This window comes from Salmo salar, chromosome 02 (genome assembly GCF_965601325.2).
Source record: "Salmo salar chromosome 02, fSalSal1, whole genome shotgun sequence".
Lineage (NCBI taxonomy): Eukaryota > Metazoa > Chordata > Actinopteri > Salmoniformes > Salmonidae > Salmo > Salmo salar.
Genome location: NC_138292.1, coordinates 62,387,718 through 62,409,401, shown reverse-complemented (window position 1 = coordinate 62,409,401; position 21,684 = coordinate 62,387,718). Strand labels below are relative to the sequence as shown.

General features: G+C 44.3%; 1 protein-coding gene across 6 annotated transcripts in view; it reads left to right on the top strand.

The window, feature by feature from the left end:
- Positions 1-21,684, top strand: part of rims1b (regulating synaptic membrane exocytosis 1b) — a 96,925-nt gene that overhangs the window by 29,020 nt on the left and 46,221 nt on the right. For all 6 annotated transcript variants that reach the window (XM_082965692.1, XM_082965677.1, XM_082965686.1 and 3 more), the window contains exon 2: positions 9,512-9,728. In XM_082965692.1, coding sequence (XP_082821818.1) covers positions 9,512-9,728 — 217 coding nt within the window. The remainder of the gene's footprint in view (positions 1-9,511; positions 9,729-21,684) is intronic.

Sequence of the window (21,684 nt, the reverse complement as noted above, 5' to 3'; positions counted from 1 at the left end):
TTAGCCAGATCCTAATTGGTATGTCAAATTTTATGTTCCTTTTGATGGCATAGAAGGCCCTTCTTGCCTTGTCTCTCAGATCATTCACAGCTTTGTTGAAGTTACCTGTGGCATTGATGTTTAGGATGAGGTATTCTCTCTCACTTTAACTTCCACGCAACCAGCTACACCCCTATTCCTCAAAATCAGTCTGTATCAATTACATCATCAATTACATCAGCTTGATCTCTAATGACTGTTTCCATGGCGAGGTCAAAGGTCAGGGAGGTCAGCTGTGCATCTAGTCCATTGCCCACGGCTAGAGAGAGAGAGTCTGTTTTGTCACCCTGTCAGACTGAAGAAGCCTGCTAGGTATTAGTCTGGTGAATCAGCTGATGGGACAGAAATAGTACCCACCCCCATCTCCTCTTCCTCCTCCTCCACACACACACACACACACACACACACACACACACACACACACACACACACACACACACACACACACACACACACACACACACACACACACACACACACACACACACACACACCACAAACACCACCCCCTTCTTCCGGCAATGTATTCATAGCAGCGCTAATTAACAACTCTCCATGGATGAATGGAGCGAAAGAGAGAGGCAGAGAGAGGCAGGGAGAGGCAGAGAGAGGCAGGGAGAGGCAGAGAGAGGCAGGGAGAGGCAGAGAGAGGCTGAGAGAGGCAGAGAGAGACAGGGAGAGGCAGAGAGAGGCAGAGAGAGACAGGGAGAGGCAGAGAGAGGCAGAGAGAGGCAGAGAGAGACAGGGAGAGGCAGAGAGAGGCAGAGAGAGACAGGGAGAGGCAGAGAGAGGCAGAGAGAGACAGGGAGAGGCAGAGAGAGGCAGAGAGAGACAGGGAGAGGCAGAGAGAGGCAGAGAGAGACAGGGAGAGGCAGAGAGAGGCAGAGAGAGACAGGGAGAGGCGGAGGGAGATAGACTCCTACATGGTGAGCTGAATATAGAAGGCCCCCGGCGCAAACACAGCCGTGAGTATGTGTGCTTGTGTGTGTGTCAGGGCTATCCCACATCTGGACTGTAGGTCCTCCTCTATGGCTAGCCTGCTGGAGATGAGATTCTACTTCCATTGTCCTAGACAGAGGCCAGCCAGTCCACTACAGTTAGCTGCCTCTAATAATCCACTATGACAGCCTCTGTCTAATAGCAGTGTGTGCGTGTGTATATATGTGTGTGTGTGTGTGTGTGTAGTAGCTCCCCTTGTGCCTACTCCAAGGCTGGCATAATGGGGGCAACACCATGCTTCCTGCACTCAGCATCCCTCCCTCAGCATCCCTCCCAGGAGAGACAGGCATGTGACGTGATGAGTTTGACTCCAGGATAGGAAGATAATTCCTGGATAGGATGTACAGGCCATGAACGATCAATGCTGTAATCTTTTCCTTTTTGGATGGGTGTTTGGAATGCTGTAATAATGTAATTCTCTCTGGAGGGTTCAGCAAGAGGGAGTTCAAAAGGAAGGAAGTTGGCTGATTTAGTCATCAATAGCAAACCCAAAACTATGTAGACTGAATAGTCAATTGAGAGTTTTTAAAGATGAGCCTAGAAAAAAGAGATGGTTGGAGGTTTGAGAGAGAGAGAGAGAGAGATAAAGCGAGATAGAGCCTGAGAGAGAGAGAGAGAGACCTGTTGCCACAAGAAAAGGGCAGCCAGTGAAGAACTGTCACATCCTGACCATAGAAAGCTTTTATTTTTCTATGGTAGAGTAGGTCAGGGCGTGACAGAGGGTTTTGTCTAGTTTATTTATGTCTATGTTGGTTCTAGTTTCTTTTTTCTATGTTGGGTTTTTTGTCTAGTTTATGTGTTTCTATGTGGGGTTCTAGTTGTTGTATTTCTACGTTGTTTTTTTGGGATGATCTCCAATTAGAGGCAGCTGGTCATTGTTGTCTCTAATTGGGGATCATATTTAAGTGGTTGTTTTTCCCACCTGGGTTTGTGGGAGGTTATTTTGAGTAAGTGTATGTTGCACCTCTTCGTCACGGTTTGTTGTTTTGTTTATGAGTTTATTTGTATGTCTTGCATAGTTTCACAGTTAAAATAAAATGTGGAACGATACACGCATTGGTCCCATTCTTCAGACAGCCGTGACAAGAACAAACACCATTGTAAATACAACCAATATTTATGTTTATTTAACTATTTACACAAGAGAGTGTTAGAGAGACACATTGAGAGAGAGAGAGAGAGAGAGAGAGAGAGTCTGAAGTTTACATCTTATTTTATGTATTTATTTCACCTTTATTTAACCAGGTAGGCAAGTTGAGAACAAGTTCTCATTTACAATTGCGACCTGGCCAAGATAAAGCAAAGCAGTTTGACACATACAACAACACAGAGTTACACATGGAGTAAAACAAACATACAGTCAATAATATAGTAGAAAAATAAGTCTGTATACAATGTGAGCAAATGAGGTGAGATAAGGGAGGTAAAGGCAAAAAAAGGCCATGGTGGCGAAGTACATACAATATAGCAAGTAAAACACTGGAATGGTAGATTTGCAGTGTAAGAAAGTGCAAAGTAGAAATAGAAATAATGGGGTGCAAAGGAGCAAAATAAATAAATACAGTAGGGGAAGGGATAGTTGTTTGGCCTAAATTATAGATGGGCTATGTACAGGTGCAGTAATCTGTGAGCTGCTCTGACAGCTGGTGCTTAAAGCTAGTGAGGGAGATAAGTGTTTCCAGTTTCAGAGATTTTTGTAGTTCGTTCCAGTCATTGGCAGCAGAGAACTGGAAGGAGAGGCGGCCGAAGGAGGAATTGGCTTTGGGGGTGACCAGAGAGATATACCTGCTGGAGCGCGTGCTACAGGTGGGTGCTGCTATGGTGACCAGCGAGCTAAGGGGGAACTTAACCTAGCAGGGTCTTGTAGATGACCTGGAACCAGTGGGTTTGGCGACGAGTATGAAGCGAGGGCCAGCCAACGAGAGCATACAGGTCGCAGTGGTGGGTAGTATATGGGGCTTTGGTGACAAAATGGATGGCACTGTGATAGACTGCATCCAATTTATTGAGTAGGGTATTGGAGGCTATTTTGTAAATGACATCGCCGAAGTCGAGGATCGGTAGGATGGTCAGTTTTATGAGGGTATGTTTGACAGAATGAGTGAAGGATGCTTTGTTGCAAAATAGGAAGCCAATTCTAGATTTAACTTTGGATTGGAGATGTTTGATGTGAGTCTGGAAGGAGAGTTTACAGTCTAACCAGACACCGAGGTATTTGTAGTTGTCCAGATATTCTAAGTCAGAACCGTCCAGAGTAGTGATGCTGGACGGGCGGGTAGGTACAGGCAGCGATCGGTTGAAGAGCATGCATTTCGTTTTACTTGTATTTAAGAGCAGTTGGAGGCCACGGAAGGAGAGTTGTATGGCATTGAAGCTCGTCTGGAGGGTTGTTAACACAGTGTCCAAAGAAGGGCCAGAAGTATCCAGAATGGTGTCGTCTGCGTAGAGGTGGATCAGAGACTCACCAGCAGCAAGAGCGACAGTTACACCAGCTCTGTCAGGAGGAATGGGCCAAAATTCACCCAACTTATTGTGGGAAGCTTGTGGAAGGCACCTGAAACATTTGACCCAAGTTAAATAATGTAAAGGCAGTGCTACCAAATACTAATTGAGTCTATGTAAACTTCTGACCCACTGGGAATGTGATGAAAGAAATAAAAGCTGAAATGAATAATTCTCTCTACTATTATTCTGACATTTCACATTCTTGAAATTAAATGGTGATCCTAACTGACAGGGAATTTTTACTAGGATTAAATGTCAGGAATTGTGAAAAACTGAGTTTAAATGTATTTAGCCAAGGTGTATGTAGACTTCCAACTTACATTTTCGTCATTTAGCAGACGCTCTTATCCAGAGTGACTTACAGTAGTGAGTGCATACATTTTTTTCCCGTACTGGTCCCCCGTGGGAATCGAACCCACAACCCTGGTGTTGCAAACACCATGCTCTACCAACTGAGCCACACGGGACCACTTCAACTGTACTTATGAGATGAGTAATGCCAGATATGTAAACATTATTAAAGTGACTAGTGTTCCATTCCTTAAAGTGGCCAGTGATTCCTAGTCTATGCCTATAGGCAGCAGCCTCTAATCTGCTAGTGATGGCTGTTTAATAACAGTCTGATGGCCTTGAGATAGAAGCTGTTTTTCAGTCTCTTGGTCCCAGCTCTGATGCACCTGTACTAACCTCTCCTTCTGGATGATAGCGGGGTGAACAGGCAGTGGCTCAGGTGGTTGATGCCCTTGATGATCTTTTTGGACTTCCTGTGACATTGGGTGCTGTAGGTGTCCTGGAAGGCAGGTAGTTTGCCCCGGTAATGTGTTGGGCAGACCGCACCACCCTCTGGAGAGCCTTGTCGTTGTGGTGGTGCAGTGGCCGTACCAGGTGGTGATACAGCCCGACAGGATGTTTTCAATTGTGCATCTGTAAAAATTTGTGAGGATTTTAGGTGAATTTCTTTACCCTCCTGAGGTTGAAAAGGCTCTGTTGCGCCTTCTTCACCACACTGTCTGTGTGGGTGATCCATTTCAGTTTGTCAGTGATGTCTACACCAAGGAACTTGAAGCTTTCCACCTTCTCCTCTGCGGTTCCATCGATGTAGATAGGGGGGTGCTCCCTCTGCCTGTTTCCTGAAGTCCACGATCATCTCCTTTGTTTTGTAGACGTTGAGTGAGAAGATGTTTTCCAGGCACCACACCCAGATCCCTCACCTCCTCCCTGTAGGCTGTCTCGTCATATTTGGTCATCAAGCCTACTACTGTTGTGTCGTCTGCAAACTTGATGATTGAGATGCATGCGGTCATGGGTGAACTGGGAGTATAGGAGGGGGCTGAGCATGCACCCTTGTGGGGCCCCAGTGTTGAGGATTAGCAGAGTGGAGGTGATGTTTCCTACCTTCACCACCTGGGTGCGGCCCATCAGGAAGTCCAGGACCCAGTTGCACAGAGGGGTTCAGACCCATATGCTGCCCACCAAGAATTCTCTGGGGCAAAGGGACCCCCAGCCAACCCCAGAACCGTATCAGGCTACAAGGGGCTGCTTCCCATTTCCACACCCTTTTCCAGAATTGTGAACTTGCACACACTCTGTAATGGATGTCAAATAATTTGATTGGTGAAAGCATTGACTGGAGGGAGTTTTCACCATTGTTAAGTGAAGTCCATGTGAGAAAGTGTGCAAGTGCACACTTCCGGATAAGGGTGGATAATCGGGATGCAGCAAATTGTTTCTGAAGCACATTCCTGTCCTCTATTCCCCCCATCATGGCGACCATATTGCAGTCTTCTGCCCTGCTCACCATGTCTCCTTGTCCTCCTTTCCCTTGGCCAGGCTGTGTTCACTCCACAGTGTGTTCATGGGTGAGTCTGTAGTCTGCTGCTCACCCCCATGGAGAAATATGTCATAGACACCATGCCTGGCGTTCAAAGCTGTTCACAAATACTGCTGTATGCTTCAGAAACAATTTTATTTATTTAAGGTTCGTACTCAAATAGTAGTTTTCTTTAATTAGTTTGGTGCTTCAGGGGAGCATGCCGTGCATATTGCTTTCCAAACAGAGTCTGGGTGGTTTGGTTTGGAATTGTCAATTCACATTTTGATATAACTTCAGTGTTTATTATGTAATGTTCATTTCCCCCTGACAGATAAAAGTAAATCTGTTTTTTCCCTAAATTTACCCGGACGCTAACCCCTGCCTTTTAGAGAAAGATCAATCCCCTAGTCAGATAAAGCCTAGTTGCTATCTACTGTCCTCTCTAAGAACACTAACAGCTGGTTCTCTGACACACCATGACACCAGGGTGTTAACGCGGGCAGTTTTTCCATGACTACAGGCCGTGCACTCTCTGTTTCTGACAGCTGTTCCCATGGCGCCGGGTGTTGCCTCAGGCGCTGGACTTCGATTGGTCTGACAGATTCCACTCAAGGGTCAATTCAGTGACACCGCCGACCAATGACATCGCTCGCTTCGGCGTTACTTCCTAGTTTGTCATATAGATAAAGAGCATCATTGACTTGAGCATCACCACCTGTAGATTTATCTCCATGTGAAATGATGACAACCACGGATCATGTTTCATATATCACAGATGCTGAATTGGTATGAGGATTTCAAAGACTTTCCATTCCATTGATGCTTTGACGTAGGGCCTCAAGGTTATAATATGTTAAGAACAACCTTCAAACAGTCCTTCACACACGCTTTTTAACTTCAAAATAGCTTGCTACATTAAGAAATGTGCAACGCAAACTGTTCTGAAACACATTAATGTGTCGTCTCTCATATCATTCAAACTTGATGGCCTTTGGATCCTTTACCTTGAAGAGTGACTTTGTGGTGGTCATAGCAGCCTTATGTGGCATCAACATCACCTTGAGGGTGGTCATAACAGCCTTATGTAGCATCGATATCACCTATGAGGGTGGTCATAACAGCCTTATGTAGCAGCAACATCAACTTGAAGCTGTTCATAGCAGCCTTATGTAGCAGCAACGTCACCTTGAAGGTGGTTATAACAGCCTTATGTAGCAGCAACATCACCTTGAAGGTGGTTATAACAGCCTTATGTAGCAGCAACATCACCTTGAAGGTGGTTATAACAGCCTTATGTAGCAGCAATGTCACCTTGAAGGTGGCGATAGCAGCCTTAGGTACATGTTCACGTCATGGCATAATCTCTGTGGTATCACCTGGCCAATCTGTGTGTGTATTGTCACCTCTCTGGCCTAGATCCAGTCTTGGGTAACGTCATTGTCACCTTGACATACACGTCATGGCTTAATCTCGATGTGTGATGTCACCTGGCAAGCCAAGATCGTCCCAAGTCATTTCCCTGTTCCAGCTCCCCTGGACCGCAGTCTGCTATATGTCTGCTAGGCATGAGGACTCTAGACCAGGAGGCGTTGCATTAACTACACTTACCTGCTACTTCTACATTCTTTCAGGTTACTTTCTCATGTCTTTCTGGGGACCTATGAAGAGGCGTTATGTGTGATATGTAGAGAGTTGTTTTGGAGTTTTCTGAAGAGTCTTCCTGTGGATGAATAAGGGATCTTTCCAGAAACTTCTATGCAGTCATTCTGAAGCCATTTTGAGAAAATCTGAATTGCCATTTTAGGGGTGTGAAAAGTCTTATCTAAATAGTATTTCTGTCAACTTATAGCTCTTCCTTTCTTGGACGCTATGAGCAGGACATGGTGGAAGACTGTTAAATGTTTTCTACGACCCAGTGTTGTTGACATCAGATTGGGAGTTGTGTGTTCGTCCTGTTACGCATTCTGAGGTCATTGACTATACACACAAGGAAATGGCTGTATTCCGCAAAAACAGGTGACTTGTCTTATTCAATCGTATTTTCATAATATGACATAATATCATAAGATTGCAATATTATTGTCATATTATTGTCATATGTCAGTCTCAGTTGGGTAAACACTCTCAATTGTGTAAACGTCTCAGTTAGCATTCATTTGGTTTGGAAAAAGGCCAGATTTTGTTATCTGAAAAGGGCAAGCACCTGGAATGCAGTAAATTGAGTCATGTACTGGCATATTCCCTCCAGAAATGTGTTATTGTGTTTTGGGGTATATCCTGTCTGCCCTTGTCAGTCAGTAATGACAGATGTCAGGGAAGTCTTTAATGGCTAGACTAGACAGACACCTTTGTCCTCTGGCTGAAGACAGGTCAGGACCAGTTTTCAAAGTGTGACTGTCAATTAAGTTATCATGTCTCTCTATGTCTCTCTATGTGTCTCTATGTGTCTCTCTCTCTCTCTCTCTCTCTCTCGCACGCACGCACGCACACACAACGGTAATTAAATAGACTGGCTGGGTCCTGTAAATGAGTGAAATCATATGCTAATGTCCTTTGACAATATTGTTGGGGAGGGAAATGTGGGAAGGGTTTTCACAAGGACTTTGCAATTCACAAATGAGTTATTTTGGTTCCTGGGAAAGCAGAGGCCGAGAGAGGGGGAAGGAGTGAGGAGACTTGACTTTTTTATGGTGTGATTTATTCACAGATAGATACACTCCTTTCATCTGTTGTTTTAATTGGTTCCTGACTGTTTCCCTGCAAACTGAAGTAATGTAGTCATCCACACTTTCAGAACATGTTATTGAAACAAGTGGTTGCTGATAGCAAGCATAACTAAATCTAACGTGTTCACCATCATTATTATCTGTCCAGCTGTGAAATCATTGCAGATTTCCATTTGAGCTGTGACAACTTTTTTTCTCCCTAATTTCTCTTAATGTCAATTTTCTCTCTGTAGGTATTTTACTCTATCACTCTCTCTCTCTCTCTCTCTCTCTCTCTCTCTCTCTCTCTCTCTCCAATTCAATTTAATTTGAGGGCTTTATTGGCATGGAAAATATATGTTTACATTGCCAAAGCAAGTGAAATAGATAATAAACAATAAAAAATGTACTGTAAACTTTACACATACAAAAGTTCCAAACAATAAAGACATTTCAAATGTCATATTATATATATATATATGTGATATATATACAGTGTTGTAATGATGTGCAAATAGTTAAAGTACAAAAGGGAAAATAAATAAACATAAATATAGGTTGTATTTATAGTGGTGTTTGTACTTCAATGGCTGCCCTTTTCTTGTGGCAACAGGTCACAAATATTGCTGCTGTGATGACACACTGTGGTATTTCACCCAATAGATATGGGAGTTTATTCAAATTGGGTTCGTTTTTGAATTGTTTGCGGGTTTGTGTAATCTGAGGGAAGTATGTGTCACTAATATGGTCATACATTTGGCAGGAGGTTAGGAAGTGCAGCTCATTTCCCACCTAATTTTGTGGCCATAGACTGTCTTCTCTTGAGAGCCAGCTCTGCCTTCAGCGGTCTTTTTAGTCAAAGATAGTCAAAGATTTCCTTAATTTTGTGTCAGTCACAGTGGTCAGGTATTCTGCCACGGTGTACTCTCTGTTTAGGGCCAAATAGCATTCTAGTTTACTCAGTTTTTTGTAAATTCTTTCCAATGTGTCAAGTAATTCTCTTTTTGTTTTCTCATGATTTGGTTGGGTATAATTGTGTTGCTGTCTTGGGGCTCTGTGGGGTCTGTTTGTGTTGATGAACAGAGCCCCAGGACCAGCTTGCTTAGGGGACTCTTCTCCAGGTTCATCTCTCAGTAGGTGATGGCTTTGTTATGGAAGGTTTGGGAATTGCTTCCTTTTAGGTGGTTGTAGAATTTAACGGCTCTTTTCTGGTTTTTGATAATTAGCCTCTCTGTCTGTCTGTCTGTCTGTCTGTCTGTCTGTCTGTCTGTCTGTCTGTCTGTCTGTCTGTCTGTCTGTCTGTCTGTCTGTCTGTCTGTCTGTCTGTCTGTCTGTCTGTCTGTCTGTCTGTCTGTCTGTCTGTCTGTTTCTATCTCTCTCTCAATAAAAACACAATAAGCATATGAATAACTTCTCTCGTCCTCTCTCTCCTCCCTCCTCCCTCCCTCAGGACGCTGCACCAGCAGTTTGAGAGTTATAAGGAGCAGGTGCGTCGCATCGGCGTGGAGACGCGGCGCCAGCAGCAGGGCCAGCACAAGGACGACGCCCCCACCTGCGGCATCTGCCGCAAGACCAAGTTCGCCGACGGCTGCGGACACCACTGCTCCTACTGCCAGACCAAATTCTGCGCCCGCTGCGGCGGACGCGTCTCCCTGCGCTCCAACAATGTGAGAAACCGTTAAAAATCCCTGCCTCCACCCCGTTCTTCTTCCCCCATCCCTTCCCTTCGTCTTCATTACCCCACTCACCCCTTCCCTTTGTTCATTTGCTTTGTCAAGACGGCTGCTTTTATGTTGTCTGTGTCGGCGGCTGGGGCTCTGTCACACTTTGGTCGGTCAAAGTGTATTGGAGTTGTTGTTGGAGCTTCAATCCATCCTCAGGTGTGTCACAGTTTTGCAGAATAGCGACCCTGTAATATAAACCCTAGGAGCAATGTAGTCCTTTACACAGAATGGACAAGCTGCCAACCAGAAACACCATTCAGCATTTACAGTATTGACACATACGCTGCAGTTCCGCTCAACATCCCTGTAAATAAGACAGTCACATTCCCCAGAGCCCAAACCCTGTGAATGATACAGCGTTGGTTGTAGTTTATTTAGTCTAGCTCCCCAGTGCCAGAGGAAGCGTGCGGTATGACATGCGGCGGCGTCCATACTCACCACATGTGGCCGTTATTTTAAGCCCAAGTCCCGCTCCACCCCATGCCATCTGGGCCCCTCTCCATCTCCTGTCCAGCCCAAGAGAGAGGCCCTCCTCCTGGGTATCTGACCTGACTGTGGGCCCTGGTCCCTGGGCCTGCTGGGTGCCAATCTGTTCCAGATCCGCTAGGCCCAGCTGGAACCCAGACTCACACAGGGAGCAGAACACAGGATCAAGCTTTAGCCCAGACTGTGGACTTATTATGGGATAATTCTATTAAATGAATTATGGATAATGATAACCGGCCACTAGTAGTGTTGTCTCTATTAGAAATTCCATCAATTTGGAACTAATACTACAGTGAAACAATGGGCTAGGAACTCAAATCAATAGTAAAGTATGCCAAGAAATAGTTGGAGCAATATTGCAGTTTTTTTCAAAGGTATTTTGAAGTAACGTCTCTCACTGGGCAGAGAAAAAATGTCCGTGTAGGTTTGAGTCAGTATTAGTGTGTGTGTCTGTGTATCAGTGTGTGAGTCAGTATTTATGGTGTATTTATGGGTTCTTTTGTGTAGGCTGTAATCTATTATGTGTGTAAGGGTATTTTTCTGTAGGCTGTAATCTATGTGTGTAAGGGTATTTTTGTGTAGGCTGCTGTTGAATTGTGTGCGTATTACAGCCTGTGTGTGTAGGCAGTGTAAACTGGAGAGATGTCTTCTGACCGGCGCTCTCTCAAGTGGTACTTCCTTCCTTGATCCCCCATCCTACTCTCCCCTCTATCTCCAGCCAAGCAGAATAACAGGATTAGTTGAAATTGTAAACCTTGTTTTATTACATAAAACTCTCCCTCCTATTCATGTTTTCCGGTTTAGTTCAACACGTCGGTGTACCTCATGTCAAATTCAAGCCTGAGCACTTCATGCATCTCTCCAGTGCTGAGTCGGTTAAAACATACATTTGTTTGACAGGGCGGATGCTAAGCAAGTTTCCGTACATTATTTCAGTTTGTGTAACTCATGTCAAAAAGGCCCACTCTTTGCATTACTGCGCTCTCAAACCTTTGTATAATATCAGCCAGTAGTTTTGAAAGTGGTGCTCACGAGCCAAAACGGGTCCCCGTTTTTTGTGTGCCACGTCATCCAATTATGTACTACGTAATCTAATTGTGTACTACATTATCCATTTCGTGTGATAGGTATGATATCATACGAATTCAGCAATTTGTGTGATATGTTACAAATCCAATTCATGCAGTATGTTACAAATTTGTTGTGATTAAGATCTCAGAGAGCATTTTTAATAATATATCCTCTACAGGATTGGTGGGTCCCCCTCGGGACAGTTGAGCTAACGTAGGCTAATGTGATTAGCATGAGGTTGTAAGTAACAAGAACATTTCCCAGGACAGAGACATATCTGATATTGGCTGAAAGCTTAAATTCTTGTTAAACTAACTGCACTGTCCAATTTACAGTAGCTGTTACAGTGAAAGCATACCATGCTATTGTCTGAGGAGAGTGCACAGTTATAAACTTGAAAAGTTATTAATAAAACAATTAGGCACATTTGGGCAGTCTTGATACAACATTTTGAACAGAAATACAATGGTTCATTGGATCAGTCTAAAACTTTGCACATACACTGCTGCCATCTAGTGGCCAAAATCTAAATTGCGCCTGGGCTGGAATAATACATTATGGCCTTTCTCTTGCATTTCAAAGATGATGGTACAAAAAAACGCATGTTTTTTTCTTTGTATTATCTTTTACCAGATCTAGTGTGTTATATTCTCCTACATTAATTTCACATTTCCACAAACTTCAAAGTGTTTCTTTTCGAATGGTATCAAGAATATGCATATCCTTGCTTCAGGTCCTGAGCTACAGGCAGTTTGATTTGGGTATTTCATTTCAGGCGAAAATTGGAAAAAAGGGTCCGATCCTTAAGTTAGCAGTAGCTTTAATGTATTTTCCCAGCCCTGCGAGTTAAAATTATATGAATCTATCAAACTGTAAATTGGTTCTACAGGACTGAAGTTCAGTAAGTTATACAGAAGATACACTGTATATACAAAAATATGTGGACACCCCTTCAAATGAGTGGATTCGGCTATTTCACCCACACCCATTGCTGACAGGTGTATAAAATTGAGCACACAGCCATGCAATCTCCATAGACAAACATTGGCAGTAGAATGGCCTTACTGAAGAGCTCATTGACTTTCAATGTGGCACCGTCATAGGATGCCACCTTTCCAACAAGTCAGTTTGTCAAATTTCTGCCCTACTAGAGCTTCCCCGTTCAACTGTAACTGCTGTTATTGTGAAGTGGAAACATCTAGGAGCAACAATGTCTCAGCCGTGAAGTGGTAGGCCACACAAGCTCACAGAATGGGACCGCCGAGTACTGGAGCATGCAGCGCGTAAAAATCGTCTGTCCTTGGTTGCGACATTCACTACCGCGTTCCAAACTGCCTCTGGAAACAACGTCAGCATGAACTGTTCGTCGGGAGTTTCATGAAATGGGTTGCCATGGCCGAGCAGGCGCACACAAGCCTAAGATTGCCATGCGCAATGCCAAGCGTCGGCTAGAGTGCTGTAAAGCTTGCCGCCATTGGACTCTGAAGCAGTGGAAACGCGTTCTCTGGAGTGATGAATTGCGCTTCACCATCTGGCAGTCCAATGGATGAATCTGGGTTTGGCGGATGCCAGGAGAATGCTACCTGCCCCAATGCATAGTGCCAACTGTAAAGTTTGGTGGAGGAGGAATAATGGACTGGGGCTGTTTTTCATGGTTAGGACTAGGCCCCTTACTTCCAGTGAAGGGAAATCATAACACTACAATGACATTATAGACTATTCTGTGCATCCAACTTTGTGGCAACAGATTGGGAAAGGCCCTTTCCTGTTTCAGCTTGACAATGCCCCCATGCACAAAGCAAGGTCCACACAGAAATGGTTTGTCAAGATCGGTGTGGAAGAACTTGATTGGCCTGCACAGAGCCCTGAGCCCAGTCAGAGCCCTGAGCCCAGTCCCCGCAGTAATGTTCCAACATCTAGTGGAAAGCCTTCCCAGAAGAGTGGAGGCTGTTATAGCAGCAAAGGGGGGACCAACTCCATATTAATGCCCATGATTTTGTAATGAGAAGTTCGACAAGCAGGTGTCCACATACTTTTGGTCATGTTGTGCAGGTCCAGCTTGTTCATTGTAGTTAAACAAAATTGATATTTGACTCAAAATGGCCTCAATCATAATCAGATGTATTGACTTCTATACTAGCAGCATATAAGTCACAGTAACTCACAAAACATTGATATTGACGTGATAAACCGCGATTCACCCTGTGCCGTATAATCACATTCCCAAAATAGACACAGAGACACGATGCAGTACACAGCATTGTCCTGCAGAAGGCATTACAGTTAATTATTATTCTTTTTTTTTACATTTCACCTTTATTTAACCAGGTAGACTAGTTGAGAACAAGTTCTCATTTGCAACTGCGACCTGGCCAAGATAAAGCGTAGCAATTCGACACATACAACAACACAGAGTTACACATGGAATGAACAAAACATACAGTCAATAATACAGTAGAACAAAAGAAAACAAAAAGTCTATATACAGTGAGTGCAAATGAGGTAAGTTAAGGCAATAAATGGGCCATGTTACGTGTTAACAAGTTACATGGTGATGCCCGACAAAATCTGTGCAACACACTCATTTTGGTATTACTAAACCTCTCCCTTCTCCCCAGCCTGTCCTCATAGTCATGTTGTGTTATAAAAGTCACATTTCTGTATCTATAATAGCTCACCAAACAGCAAATATTAAAAGCAGGGTCTGTATTCATAAAATAAACTCAGAGTGCTGATCTAAGGTCAGGTCCCCCCGTCTGTATGAACATATTAGTTATGATTTGAAAGGGAAAACTTATCCTAGATCATAAAACGTATCCTAGATGCTATTTAAATACAGGCTCATATATTGAAAGGAAGTAGACGTGCACAACCTTTCAAAAGTTTGGGGTCACTTAGAAATGTCCTTGTTTTTGAAAGAAAAGCACATTTTTTGTTCATTAAAATAACATCAAATTGATCAGAAATACAGTGTAGACATTGTTAATGTTGTAAATTACTATTGTAGCTGGAAACGGCTGATTTGTTACGGAATATCTACATAGGTGTACATAGTTCCATTATAAGCAACCATCACTCCTGTGTTCCAGTGGCACGTTGTGCTAGCTAATCCAAGTTTATCATTTTAAGAGGCTAATTGATCATTAGAAAACCCTTTTGCAATTATGTTAGCACAGCTGAAAACAGTTGTTCTGATTAAAGAAGCAATACAACTGGCCTTCTTTAGGCTAGCTGAGTATCTGAAGCATCAGCATTTGTGGGTTTGATTACAGGCTCAAAACGGCCAGAAACAAAGAACATTCTTCTGAAACTCGTCAGTCTATTCTTGTTCTGAGAAATGAAGGCTATTCCATGTGAGAAATTGCCAAGAAACTGAAGATCTCGTACAATGCTGTGTACTATTCCTTTCTCAGAACAGCGCAAACTGGCTCTAACCAGAATAGAAAGAGGAGTGGAGGCCCCGGTGCACAACTGAGCAAGAGGACAAGTACATTAGAGTGTCTAGTTTGAGAAACAGACACCTCACAAGTCCTCAACTGGCAGCTTCATTAAATAGTACCCGCAAAAAATAAGTCTCAACGTCAACAGTGAAGAGGCGACTCCGGGATGCTGGCCTTCTAGGCAGAGTTCCTCTGTCCAGTGTCTGTGTTCTTTTGCCCATCTTAATCTTTTCTTTTTATTGGCCAGTCTGAGATATGGCTTTTTCTTTGCAACTCTGCCTAGAAGGTCAGCATCCCGGAGTCGCCTCTTCACTGTTGACGTTGAGACTGATGTTTTGCGGGTACTATTTAATGAAGCTGCCAGCTGAGGACTTGTGAGGTGTCTGTTAGCCTTTTTCAAATGATCAACTTGGATTAGCTAACACAACGTGCCATTGGAACACAGGAGTGATGTTTGCTGATAATGGGCCTCTGTTCGCCTATGTAGATATTCCATAACAAAATCAGCCATTTCCAGCTACAATAGTCATTTACAACATTAACAATGTCTACGCTGTATTTCTGATCACTTTGATGTTATTTTAATGGACACAAAAATGTGCTTTTCTTTCAAAAACAAGGACATTTCTAAGTGACCCCAAACTTTTGAATGGTAGTGTATATATTGTATTGTAAGCTAGACAGGAAGTTATATATAGGGTTGTGTAAGATGATGTATCATGTTGCTGTTCTTGTCCCCATTTCCTGTTCCTGCATGACACTGTGACACAAAGGTCATGTGTCATGCCGACGTCACATGACTGATATGTCGAGTCATGCATGTTTGCTGTCAAACTCCCTCTGTGTTTCACCACTGTTGCACGTCTTACAGGTTGTATCACTGAATAAACTGTGTATTAAAAGTGTGTATTGTGGATTTTGCTCATGTGTATTAACAAACATTTACACCATTCCCTCACTCCTTTTTTCTCTTTCTCTTTTTCCTCCCTCCCTTCTCATGTTCCATGAACCTATATTTGACCTCTGTCTCTCTTTCTCTGTCCACTCCTCCACGGCATCCCTCTATCCTTCCCTCTGCTTCCTCCACTCCCTCCCTCACTTCCTTTTCACTTTCTCACTGCTACCTGGACTACATGCCACTACAGGAGGACAAAGTGGTTAGCATCTTTTCTGTGCTCTCTACTGTACTGTGAATATAACCTATGTGTCCCTTTGAAAATCCCCCAATGGCTGCGTTCCAATCCCAAAGTTTTGACCCACTTCCCTCCTGCCCTGTAGACTTCCCCTTTTAAGTGGACTGAATTTGTGTGAGTGATATGGCATAAACTACTGTAGTCCTATGCCAAGCCTTTTTGCTGTAGGCAAGGTCGAGGTATATTCTTTTGTTACTAAAACCTAGCTCACACAAATCCAAGGGGATGTCCACAAAGGCTGAAGTGAAGGGAGTAAGTTATCAGATTGGAACGCGGCCTAAGCATTCAAATCCACCTATGGATTAATGACTTAAAGCGAACAGAATGATTCCCTGACAGTACAGTCCAGGCTAGCTTTTCTCTAATACTAAAAGGCTAGCCTTTATCCTTGGACTTCCACACACATACTGTATCTGTCTGTAGTCCAGATTCCAGACTCTGGGCATTGGCAGATACAGTTATAGGGACCATTTTGACTTGAGTAGAAATAAATACGATTAGATACTATCTCTGTTTATCACTATGGTATTTTACCATGGACTTCGCTAAGCATATCTGCCTGTAGTCCAGTCCACACTAATATGGACATTGGTAGTGCAGTAGTAGAGACTGTTTTATCTTCAGTAAGGATATCTGGGTAAAAACGTTGACTAATTCTGCATCCATTGTCTGTCTCTTCCTCTTGCAAAGTGTCTCATAGTGAAGGACAGGGTAAGGCCTGCTGGGTAATGGAGTTTTTGCATGGGTCACTATAACTGTAGTTATTTAATGTCACACCTCAGCTGCAATTTGGGAAGCGGGCGAGCATGAGCCATGCCTGGCTGTCTGGGTGGGCATTCCTAGACACCCCTGGATGGGCACCTCCCTTACACAACTCCTCTCTCTATGGCTGTGGGCATGGCTGTGCCAGGAGGAACTGGGTGTAAGATACAAGATAGGGGGGAAAATGGGGTACAAGGGCACAGGGTGTTTGTTGGGGGGTACACGGGCACAGGGTGTTTGTTGGCACGCAGAAGCACCTTATCTGACTATAAGACCCTTGTTGTGACTGCAGAGGGAATGTGCACACTTATGCCCGTGCATGCTTTACCTGCCTGTCTGTGATGAGCATACAGACCAGCCCCTGGCACAGGGAGATGGGAGGGGAGGCCGAGGCTGGGTTCCAGTTTGTATACTTGCCACCTTCCCCTCTGTACTTGTCCACTCTAAGTAAGGAGAAAACAACCAAAAATCCTTTTGCTGGATTGGAGCTTTTAAAGCACATTTTTGCTCTCAAGCATCCTATCTTTTCAGATTCGGATCTGAGGGGAAGTCGACAGGGGCAGAGGGGAAGGATGCAAGTCTTTGGATTGGACCCTGCGGCTGCTTAAGACAGTGGACTGGGGTCAGGGGTGGAGGGTCTAGGCTAGGGCCCATTCCTAGTCCCTCATCGCCCCTCGCCTCTCCCTGTCAGCGTCTGTCAGTGTTGTCTACGTTCAATATCAAGACTTCCGCACCTTAGCTCAGCTAACAGACTTACACTGTCACTGTTACAGTTCATACCAAGCCTTTAAATCAAAGCCTCTGGGTTCGTCCCTTTGTGTGTGTGTGTCTATGTGTGTGTGTGTCTATGTGTGTGTGTCGGTTTTATTATTTCTGTGTTAATTAACTGCAGTATGTGGGTTGTCTATGTTTCCAACGGGTATTTCATTCAATTGTGGTAGATATGACTCATTCTCAGAGACACTGTTTGTTTAACCTCCACAATTTCTTCAGTTGACGCCTCAAGGAACATAAATCTTTGAATAATGTATATTCTATAGTGTAAATAAGGGTCAAATTACATTTATTTCATCATATTACGATACAATCACAGTTTAAATGTACGATTTACACAAATATAACAATATATCATGTTATATTCTTCACAGACAAGAGACTAGTTGTCCTCGCGAGTCTAGTTGCTTTTACTTGTCTTGGTGTATTAATTGCAGAGTGTTTGTTTATGTGTGTTTAATGTCATCTCCAGATGGCTGCGAGAGAAAGAAAGCGAGAGAGAGAGAGAGAGAAAGAGAGCAAGAGAGCGATAGAGAGGGAATGAACGAATCAGAGCCAATCTGTCTCCTCTTTCTGTAGTGGAGACTCACATACACACACTAATGTACACAGACACAAATATGCAAACACCTCTTTACTGCTTGGACAAACCAGACGCACGCACAGACACACGCACTCACACCGGACACACATACACACACACACACCAACTCTCCCACTCCCACACTGCATCGAGCCGACACTGCACTTTTTTACAGGAAGAGAATGCACTTCATAATCTCTGTCAGGTTTCTCAGCATTGGATGACTAACCCAGCGGTCTGCCATAAAACATTACTGTAATGCCTTTTATAAAATAACAATAACGGTAACAGTAACTGTATTTGTGAACAGTTCCAGGATCAGTTTGGCGTTACAGAAAGGCCTATACAAACACTATGGGATAATAATACTAGAAGGGTTTCTGTTGTGTTGTTAGCAGTGTTAGCTTTTATAGGGTAGAATGCCATTCAGTCTAACACTGAACTGTCTTGTAGTTTACGGGGCTCGGCTGCAGAAGGAAGCCAATACCTATTCCTAGTTGATCTATAGCCTTATTTACACAAATGGAGCATTATCGTGTTTTGTGGTCGTCTTTCATCCTGGTCTGTAGGATTTAACATTCCCTGACGGATGGTAGTTTTCTGCCTGGCACCGCTGCCGCCCCATATGTCAATATGTCGTTGGAGGCTGTACTGAGCGCGCTCACTGAGCACTTTCCTATCCATTCCACCACCCCGGGCCTCCATCTATTCCACCCAGTTAAGGAAAAAGACGACGTCTACAGAATTCCCAGCTATTCCCGCCGCCGCCGTGCCCGCTGTTACTGTCGCTATCCCCACCTCCCCTGTTTTGGCAACAGAAACGGCTGGATAGAGTGTCTGAGATGGAGATGATGGAGGGGCGTGGGGTAGAAAAGAGCGTGTTGATTAACGACGGCTGTAAGATGTCGCCATTCGTCAAGTCGGTCTGCCTCGTCAGGTGGGTTGCTGGTACGAGGAAGGCGGTGGTTTGTTCGGCAACGCAGGTTGTGTGGGATTGAGGTTGTTCTAACGTTGGTTAAACGTTGTATGTTTTTGCCGTTAGTCTTTTTCAGTCAAACTTTTCTGACAGTGCCTGCCGCTGACGTGGCTCTCTGTACTCAATGATTTGGTTACCATGGTGAACTGTATTCTGTTAGGCAGGGTGAGATTGTGCAGTTACCTGTTAGAAATGGCATTGCTCATACTCACGATAGACACACACGCTAACCATGCTTTAGCCGCAAGCAAGGAAGCCCTTCACATATTACATGTGTCACACAATAGGGTGGGGTTCCTAACACAGAACAATTAACTTGCACTGTTCTAATCACTGTTCCTCATGCAGGCCTGCGCACACACACACACACACACACACACACACACACACACACACACAGACACAGACACACACACAGACACACACTGCACATATCCGTCACACAATCCAGGAACGTAGGGCCTAATCATTCCAGCTCAGGATTATTCTGTGTGTGTGTGTGCGTGTACGCGTGTGTGTATGTGTTTGCGTGTGCCTGTTTCTCTCCCACACAGAATACACCCAGGTTTTAGTGGCCTACATGTTGATATTGTGTATGTGCTATTCTCTCCTCTGCGTAGGTTTGAGACCATGTAAAACAAGGACAGAGGTGTGGCTTTAGAAAAAGAGATACATTCAATTAATGACATTTTATTTACTTTTAGATACCTTTAGGGTGGACAGTGTGGGCGTGTGTGTGTTTTGTCAAGTCGGTCTGCTGCGTCAGGCGGGTTAGCGGTACGAGGAAGGTGGTGGGTTGTTAGGCAACGCAGGATGTGTGGGATTGAGGTTGTTGTAACGTTGGTTAAATGTTGTATTTTGGCTTTTGCGGTTTGTGTTTTTTCAGTCAAACTCTTTTGACAGTACCTGCGGCTGACATGGTTTAAAACTGTCATAAACATGACTTAAGACCTGTCAGTTATTGTCATGTCCTTTTATGACTAATCCGTTTCGAGTTGGCTAGTTTGTTTGAGGATGATGTTTGTTTCGTTAGTTTGTTTGAGGATGATGATCTATTATGATGTCACAGAGAGCTCATAGGAGACCACACAGTTCTTTTAGCTCCCCACTAACTTGCTGTTCCCAGTCTTGGCATTGTTAGTACAATCTCTCTCTCTCTCTCTCTCTCTCTCTCTCTCTCTCTCTCTCTCTCTCTCTCTCTCTCTCTCTCTCTCTCTCTCTCTCTCTCTCTCTCTCTCTCTCTGTACTCAATGACTTGGTTACCATGGTGAACTGAATTCTGTTAGGCAGGGTGAGATTGGTGCAGTAACACATTAGAAATGGCATTGCTCATACTCAAGACACACACACACACATTCGTTTTACTGTCATTGTGGAGACGAAACAGTTGATTTCCATTCAAAATTCTATTTTGGTCTGTGTTAGGAACCCCACCCTATTGTGTGACACCTGTAATATGTGAAGGGCTTCCTTGCTTGCTGCTTAAGCATGTTTAGTGTGTGATGGCAGCCAATCAGACGGCTCGCTCAAGAAGCAGCCCACTGTGGTGTCACCTCCAGTTCATCGCACCGTCTCCTGTGGAGCGCCATTTGTCAGTGTGTGTGTGTGTGTGTGTGTGTGGACCGTAATTCCTTGTGTGCGTGCTGCTTGAATACGATCTCATTCAAGGATTACCCATCGGATTCATTTCTTTCGTCTTCCTCAACCATGAGAAAAAAAATCTCCCTATTTACTGTGAAGTTAAACTGGACCTTTTTCCTTCGTCAGTTCTTTGCTATAGAGTCTAAAATGTTAACATTTCTTACCGTCCTCTTTGAGACACATGCAAATGTTGACCGCATCCCTAGATGGATATTTGAAATGATGGCAACAGAGATGGCAAATTCCGGAGACCTTCTCCCCTTCCTCACCTCGCTCATCAACTCATCCTTGACCGCTGGCTACGTCCCTTCCGTCTTCAAGAGAGCGAGAGTTGCACCCCTTCTGAAAAAACCTACACTCGATCCCTCCGATGTCAACAACTACAGACCAGTATCCCTTCTTTCTTTTCTCTCCAAAACTCTTGAACGTGCCGTCCTTGGCCAGCTCTCCTGCTATCTCTCTCAGAATGACCTTCTGGATCCTAATCAGTCAGGTTTCAAGACTGGGCATTCAACTGAGACTGCTCTTCTCTGTGTCACGGAGGCTCTCCGCACTGCTAAAGCTAACTCTCTCTCCTCTGCTCTCATCCTTCTAGACATATCTGCTGCCTTTGATACTGTGAACCATCAGATCCTCCTCTCCACCCTCTCCGAGTTGGGCATCTCCGGCGCGGCCCACGCTTGGATTGCGTCCTACCTGACAGGTCGCTTCTACCAGGTGGCGTGGCGAGAATCTGTCTCCGCACCATGCGCTCTCACCACTGGTGTCCCCCAGGGCTCTGTTCTAGGCCCTCTCCTATTCTCGCTATACACCAAGTCACTTGGCTCAGTCATATCCTCACATGGTCTCTCCTATCATTGCTATGCAGACGACACACAATTAATCTTCTCCTTTCCCCCTTCTGATAATCAGGCGGCGAATCGCATCTCTGCACGTCTGTCAGACATATCAGTGTGGATGACGGATCACCACC